We start from the raw sequence: 8,204 nt of genomic DNA on the forward strand, positions 1-8,204 counted from the left end.
TCTTTTTCTAAAAATAATGTCTTTAGTCTCTTATCTTACTTCATTCACGCTTCATGACCTTTTGTCGACCCAATCAACAATCTAACATTGACTGTTCTTGATATCTTCGTTATCAAATCGATACAGCTACAGCATTTGGGGCGTACCACCATTGTTATAATATATATATATATATATATATATATATATATATATATATATATATATATATATATATATATATATATATATATATATATATATATATATTATTGGAGAAAATAAGTAATGGCCTTTGTTAGTTCTGATAAAACTTGGTTGATCAGCTCGAACATGATTTTGTTCTTTTCAGAGGTTAGTGGTTTCTTAGATGTCGGTGGCTTTTCAGACGTTGGTGGCTTTTCAGGTGTTGGCGGTTGTTTTTTAGGGATACAATTCGTGGTATCCTTTTTAAAGACGCCGGAAGGTACCCCTGTGGTGAAGTTGTAGAAATCAGCATCTTCCAATACTGGATCAGCTGGAAGGTGTATGGTCCGCTTTGGAACACAATCATTTTCAGTCGCCACAATTAGTATATTTCCGTGTGAACTCTGTGGAGAAATCAAATTTTTCTGATCAATCTAAACATTTTATTCTAAAAATTGGGTTGTGATAATATATAAAGCATTTTCCACTAAATGTGATCAATGTAGAAGAGCATTGTCATGATTATTTTAAAAAATGTGTTTTGAATTAAAAATAAATAAATAAATAAATAAATAAATAAATAAATAAATTCCCTTTCTTCGTCTCCAAGTGGAAATTTGTCTTTACGTCTATTTCAAGGGAAGACTGGAATAACTCAGGCGTCAGCCGGAGTGCAGCGCCGCAAAGTGAGCTAGGGCGAGGCGACTTGCTCAAGGCCACACAACTAGCCTGGTAGTCGAACTCGGTACGTTTTGGATACGAAGCAAAGACCGTCCCGCTGAGCCAAAGCTCAATTTATGTCTGATTTCAACAATGTAGAATAGCATTTGCTTGTTTTTTTTTTTTCATTTTTAATTTGTATTTGATTATGTGAATAGAAAATTTGTAACTTGTACTGTGTAATTGTTGGATTTTTAAAATTGGTGAATATTTAAATTATCAGAATCATAAATTACTGCTTCTCCCGCCTCTCAATAGGGATTCCCAATAGATCAGTTGATAGAGCACTCGCTTCACACGCAAAATGACAGAGTACATTCCTGGGTTAAGACGAGATGTTTGCCGATTCCCCCCCCCCCCCCCCTCCTTTTTTTTTTTTTTTTGTCAACTAAGCTGTGATTGGGTAACTGGGTTTATTAGACCTGATGGAAGGAAAGTACTTTGTGATAGGCTCACAAGTAGTAGAAGAAGAACCTGTTAAATAAGAAAATTGTATTATCAGCAGTTTATTATAGTAGTGTGTAAGTGTTTTAAAAAACGAGCTAAAATGAGATTTTATATAGGGCAATATCCACTAAAAGTGCTAAAAGCACTTTACAAGGGGTCCCTGACCAACAGCAACAGGGAGATAACACCTTTTAGGCGATATTACAGGTTTTTTTCGGACAGAGACAATGCTGTTAACGGCCAGGTACTCTTTTTACACCTGAGTGCGGTGAGAGAATGTGAGTAAAGAGCCTTCTCCAATGACCCAACTATGCGCCGAGCGAGGCTCGAACTCAGGACCTTCCGATCCGAAAGCGAGTGTCATACCATTTGACCACATAGCATAGTATTAGATATGTGTAATACGTGTGTCAATTATATAATTGTTGTGTGTTTTACACACTTTGTAGTGACGAGACAAAAGAGAATGGCACGCTCCTTGCCTATTCTGTATGAGCTGCACTCGCTGCCTGTCAAGGAAAGAATTATTTTTAAGATTGCTCTGTTTTGTTTTAAAAACCTAAATGATGAAACATCTGACTACATTAAAAGCATGTTAGAAATATATGTACCAAATAGGAATTTACGACCCTCGACTGACAAAACGAATCCCTACTCTTATGAATAATTACAACTATAAATTTTTTGGGGCCGTTCCTTTACCCACACTGGGCCCCTGTGTGGAATGGCCTGTCCAGAAGAATAAGAGAGGCGAAATATAATGATAGTTTTTAATCATTGTTAAAGCTCTACCTTTTTACAATAACATTTTCATGGTATTCATAGGCATTACATACACTGATGCTATTGATGTCATTGTGGTAAACGTTTTATATATGTAACTTTTGTTTATTTATTTGTAACGCGCATTGAGAATCACAAGGTGATGAAAATGCGCGATATAAATGCCATATATATTATTATTATTATTACTATTATTATTATTATTATTATTATTATTATTATTATTATTATTATTATTATTATTATTATTATTATATCATCACTGTTTATGTATATATGTATGTATGTATGTATGTATGTATGTATGTATGTATGTATGTATGTATGTATGTATGTATGTATGTATGTATGTAGTATGTATGTATGTATGTATGTATGTATGTATGTATGTATGTATGTATGTATATATATATATATATGTATATATATATATATATATATATATATATATATATATTATAAACTTACCGTTTTCAATCTCCATGCCTGTACTATCTCGCCATGTTCATTTGACTTGCCCAGGTACTCGGCACCTTTTGGCACACAATGATGTACGGGTAAATCTTTCAGATAACCGACGCTGAAAACAACAACAAAATTGAGCTTATATATAGTGCAATATACACTAAACGTGCTGAAAGCGCTCTACAAGGGGTCCCTGGTCAACATAAAAATTAAACATATTATAGGACGGGACATGGCGCCTGTCAGGCGATATTACATTTTTTTCCTCCAGAGACAACGTTGTTAACGGGCAGGTACTCATTTTACATCTGAGTACGGTGAGAGAATGTGAGTAAAGAGCCTTTTCCAAGGACTCAAATATGCGCCGATTGATGCTTGAACCCAGGACCTTCCAATCCGAAAGCGAGTTTTTTTTTTCTTTTTTGAAGTTGTTATATTCATTTTTGTTTATTACTTTTTACAGCCCACATATTCTAGCAGCATATTATAACTTTAACCATTCTAAATAACAGTTTTTGTCAATAAATAAAAAAGATAAACAAATCCAATGGAATTCTGGGAATATGCAAACCATATGAATAATCTCCCTTACCAAAAACAAAAACTGAAGAAGTTTCTGAAGAAGTATTTGGTGCAACAGAAGCAGAATAATAGCTATGACGTAGTCCAGATTACTATGGTAACAGTTGCTTTTAATCAATGATAGCCCTGTTTTTAATGTTTGCATCATAAATTGATTGTAGGTAACCTTTGCTTTTAACTTTTTAAAATTTAGTTATAAGTATAAACCTAAACATGTCATCTTTTTCCCGGCCAAACGAATATACGTGTTATAAATTATAATAAATTCGTTATCGGTATGCTTACAATTTACGATAACTCCTAATCCTTGTCATCTCTTTAATTGAGTTGTAAATAGCTTCCATTTCTTTCTCTTGAACTTTACAAATTCCTTTCGTTTCATATTTTAATGTTACGAACTTATATTATTAAGTATATTTCTGAGCGTCAATCAATCTGTCACTAGATAAATAAATAAATTTATTAATTAATAAATAAATTAATTAATTAATCAATCAATCAAATAGTCATTAGTTTTTATTTGATTAAATGTTCCACATGTTTATTGCTGATGTGACTAACGTTGATATGTACTTATTTATTTGTCCTGCACTTAATGTGATAAAACCTTCTTCCAGATGGTAAAAGTCTAAATTAATGTATAAGATATCCTGTCTATTGATGATGATTTCAATGCTTTGTGTTTCCATTGCTTTTTCACGTATATTTTCTAAGCCATCAAGACAAAGCGATTCAAAATATCAACAAGTATTATTGTTTTGTAATGGTTATATTTTGTTTGTTTGTGTGTTTGCTTGTTTAATGTCATTAAGTTTGAGTATAACCAAATAGAATTGTACAGCACAAACCAGGAAGCTATTTTAAAAACAATTTCGAATCTCTCAATTTTAATATATTAAGGACATTAATAAAAATTGGGGGCGAAGTGGCCGAGTGGTTAAACCATTGCACTGCGAAACGACCCGGGCAGGCGCCCCACTTCAGAAACTTTCGTGTTTTTTTTCCTTGGGCAATATTCTTAACCCCCAATTTGCTAACTTGGACAATATTATTGGTGATTCCTGTTGACATCAGACATCCTGTTTGATGGATTATCTATATTCCTTCATGGAATGCCTAGGATTTAATGGCGCCGTTGCGAAAGAGCTTCATTACAAATGTAATAATGGGCACAGCTGGTTAAGTTAAAACTCGTTACTCTTCAATTTTATTCAAAATACTGTACTCAATAACATAGACCAGATTACGCATAACCTAAGCCCTAGATGCACAAAAACAATTTGGCTTCATCACCAAATTGTAGTCTTCTTCACCATTGCCTTCTGTGAATATTGCCATAAACAATGTACAATCCAAAACAAATGAGTCAAGGTTTATATCGTTAGTTTTCTCTCCTGCAACTCTACTGTTCAAGTTAAGAATTGCTTTGAAATAATAATTTCAATTTTAACAGTGGTGACTTGGATTTGTTGCTCAGTGTAAATATAAAATTGTTTCTATTTCTTTAATGTTTCATTAGGGTTTATTCGAGGGTAGAATGATATGATTTTAGGCGTTAGCTATGTGAAGCGCGCGAAGTGAGCTAAAGCGAGTTGTCTTGCTCAAGGTCACACCACACAGCTGTGGGGGTAATCGAACTCTCTGCCTTGAGGTGGGAAGCAAAGAGTGCCACGCTGTCCTACAAAAACGCGTCACTAATTGTAGGAACAATTGTAAAGCGGGGAAAAAACGCTATATGGATCTGCATATCTCATGCCTGGGTTATTCCAGTCTTTCCTTGGAATAGATCCTAGAGACAAATTTCCCCAATGGGATGAATAAAGGGAATTATTTATTTCATTTTATATCTATTTTTATGGTGTTCACCGGTCGTGACGTCACTTCCCACGTATTGACGCAAAGTAACTTAGTAACTGGTTCTAAATTATCTGAACAATGGCGGACGCCCTAATGAAATACTTCTCCCACGATCAGAGGAAAAAAACATTATAAATCTGATCATGTTTTGACTTTTGTACATTCTGATCACATGAAATGTGAAACAATTCAAGCCAGCATGAAGAATAAAAAGTACCGATTTTCTTTGTTTAGAACCAAGCTGCTCGTTGCTGAGCGGACGTGACTTCAGACTATTGAATCCTATTGTTACTCTTACGTGCACTTTCCGTTGCGTTCCCTTTCGTAAAAGACATGATTCTTCCCATCAAACAGCCTCCATTCAGAGTTGCCATGTCCAAAATCATACATGAGTGCCAGTTCTCGATAAAAGTCGAAGTAGATTTTCATATTCTGAAAATAAAGATAAAGAGTACATGTTTTACTGGAGTCGCAGTTTTTAGTGCGGCTATGTGGTCTTGTGGAATGACATTCACTTTCGGATCGGAAGGTCCTGGTTCGAGCCTCGCTCGGCGCATAGTTCAGTCCTTGGAAAAAAAATCTATTTACTCACATTTTCTCACCTGTGTAAAATGAGTACCTGTCCGTTAACAGCGTTGTCCCTTGATTGGACGTCACCTTAAAGAGAGCACGTCAATATGGTTTTGCGCATGCTTTCGGTGAAGTGTCTCATGCCGCTTTCAGTAAGGTCATCTGGAGGAAGCTTAGGCGTCCTTGAATGACGAAGCGTGCTTTAATTCGAAGTAGACAACACAAAAATGTCCATAATAAATGAAAGTTAAGGATATATTTTACCGTTATTAGTCATGATAGCGGAACACCACTCGATTCTGCAGCGTTGTTTACTGTAGAAACGGTAGGGGCTGCCTGTGATTGTGAAAATACTAACGAAAGAGTGAAAATGGAGAGACTTCATTTGGAACGATACAGACAATGGACGTTTCGGGTACAAACCCTTCGTCAGCACAACAATACACACATTAACTTGAAAAACAAATAAAATAAAAGTACTAGAAGTAGTAGTAGTAGTAGTAGTAGTAGTAGTAGTAGTAGTAGTAGTAGTAGTAGTAGTAGTAGTAGAAGTAGTAGTAGTAGTAGTAGTAGTAGTAGTAGTAGTAGTAGTAGTAGTAGTAGTAGTAGTAATAATAATAATAATAATAATAATAGTAGAAAAAGTAGTAGTAGTAGTAGTAGTAGTAGTAGTAGTAGTAGTAGTAGTAGTAGTAGTAGTGGTAGTAGTAGTAGTAGTAGTAGTAGTAGTAGTAGTAGTAGTAGTAGTAGTAGTAGTAGTAGCAGTGGCGTAGGGCCTTAAAGGCTATTAAGGCTAAGCCACAGGTCGTCATTGTCTTGATAATTTGTAAGAATTTAACAATAAAAAGTCACACCTTTAATTTTCTGTTTCACAAACAATGAAATTCATTGTTCACCTGGTGTTAAAAAACCCTTACAGAGCCTCAAAACTTGAACCAATCACACCGCTTTGAATTTACTACAGTTCGAGTCATACTCGTGCCCCTGACCAATCAGTACAGCGTGTGGCTTTAAAGGTTGAGAAGGCTTCCAGCCATATTCCCACGGTACAACTGGGCGATGCATTTCACGTTTGCCGTGTGCTATGACTGTGGGCATGAAGAGGCATCTTGACTTTGAACTGAGTCATTGTGGCTTTCTTACTAGCAGTCACACACAATGACCTAATTATTCCATTAATGATTGCACAAATAAAAGGTAGATTCAGATCTTAAAGCATCACAAAGAAAAAATCACTCCACTTAAGTACTTACAAAATCTAAAAACACACCAAAGTATAACTGTTGACAATCTTCGCTTTCTTTCTCTGACTCACACAAACACACACCCACACACACACACACACACACACACACACACACACACACACAAATAAACACTCATACACACGTAACCATCAACTCGGCACTACAAGCAAGAAAAATGTTGGTAAATTCGTCCACAATGCTTCGTTGCAAAGAATTACTTTATTCAATAATCGTGAAAAAGAGTTGGGGGGGGGGGGGGTTTGATATGTCATATTTTTAAGTTTTATGTTGTCTTTCTTTACTGCTTACGAATAAACTTGACAATGATCAGTGTTTTTGACAGTTAATGTAATATTTTGGATGGCCGAAGTTACCCTAATTTGGCGCATCCCCCCGTCCAACGGTTGAGCTCTCAGATCCTGGCACAAGTCGAGGGTTTTCCGCTATTTGAAGATAGTATAATTCGACTCAGTTTCTCGCTCAATCAGCTGTAGCGATACTAATGGATAGAGCATTAACTGGAGCTAGGATTGCTTTGCACCACGGTGTTTGATTTAGTCACTGCTTCGCGGAGTGATGTCACCAACACACGAGTCGGCGCAGTGCGTGATTCGGAATCTTGAATAGAGTGGAGACTAAAAAGGCAGTATGTTGTTGGCGAGTTGGCGAAAGACAGTGGAGTTAAAATTTCTCAGTTTTATTTTTAATTAAATTATGCTGTTAATGATTTTTAAAAGATTGGTACGGTGCCTGGCACCATTCGATCCAATGGCCCCACGCCACTGCTGCTACTACTACTACTACTACTACTACTACTACTACTACTACTACTACTACTACTACTACTACTACTACTACTACAACTACTACTACTCAGCGGCGTAGCCTGATCATTTAGGAGCATGGGGCTGGATTTGAGATGTGTTGTCGCATAGTATATTTTAGTTATGGATATGAGAGAGAGAGAGAGAGAGAGAGAGAGAGAGAGAGAGAGAGAGAGAGAGAGAGAGAGAGAGAGAAACATTTGATGCACTCAATTATTTTACCTAAAATTTGTATGCTCTTTGTAACTTGTTCATAATGCCTGGCTAAGGATAAGCGATAGCCACTGTCAATCTGTACACCTATGTGAACAGTACGAAAGGTTTTCAATCTAGTGGTGATATTTAAATGTAAGTTAGACTTCTGATCGTTCAATGCTCTCTGTGTTAAATTTTTCAAACAGGTAAATCCACTTCTTGGCCAAGACAATTCTGTATTGCTGTTATCGCCAAACAAAATACAATTAAAACAAAATAAACTCTTCTTTTCTATTCTCACCGTAAGCCAAAGAAAATGACTTTATCAAATGACTGATTCTGCTTCTCG

At 35.8% G+C, this 8,204-nt stretch overlaps 1 protein-coding gene across 1 annotated transcript in view; it reads right to left on the bottom strand.

Annotated features, from left to right (window-relative positions):
• Nucleotides 1-248: 248 nt before the first annotated feature.
• The window catches only part of LOC144979339 (uncharacterized), a 13,693-nt gene continuing 5,737 nt past the window's right edge, over nt 249-8,204 (bottom strand). Inside the window, exons 3-5 of the mRNA XM_078925975.1 lie at nt 5,318-5,451; nt 2,584-2,695; nt 249-569 (exon numbers count right to left, since the gene is read on the bottom strand). Coding sequence (XP_078782101.1) covers nt 249-569; nt 2,584-2,695; nt 5,318-5,451 — 567 coding nt within the window. The remainder of the gene's footprint in view (nt 570-2,583; nt 2,696-5,317; nt 5,452-8,204) is intronic.

The sequence above is a fragment of the Berghia stephanieae genome, chromosome 9, assembly GCF_034508935.2.
Source record: "Berghia stephanieae isolate SIO BIC M18660-M18661 chromosome 9, UCSD_Bste_1.3, whole genome shotgun sequence".
Lineage (NCBI taxonomy): Eukaryota > Metazoa > Mollusca > Gastropoda > Nudibranchia > Aeolidiidae > Berghia > Berghia stephanieae.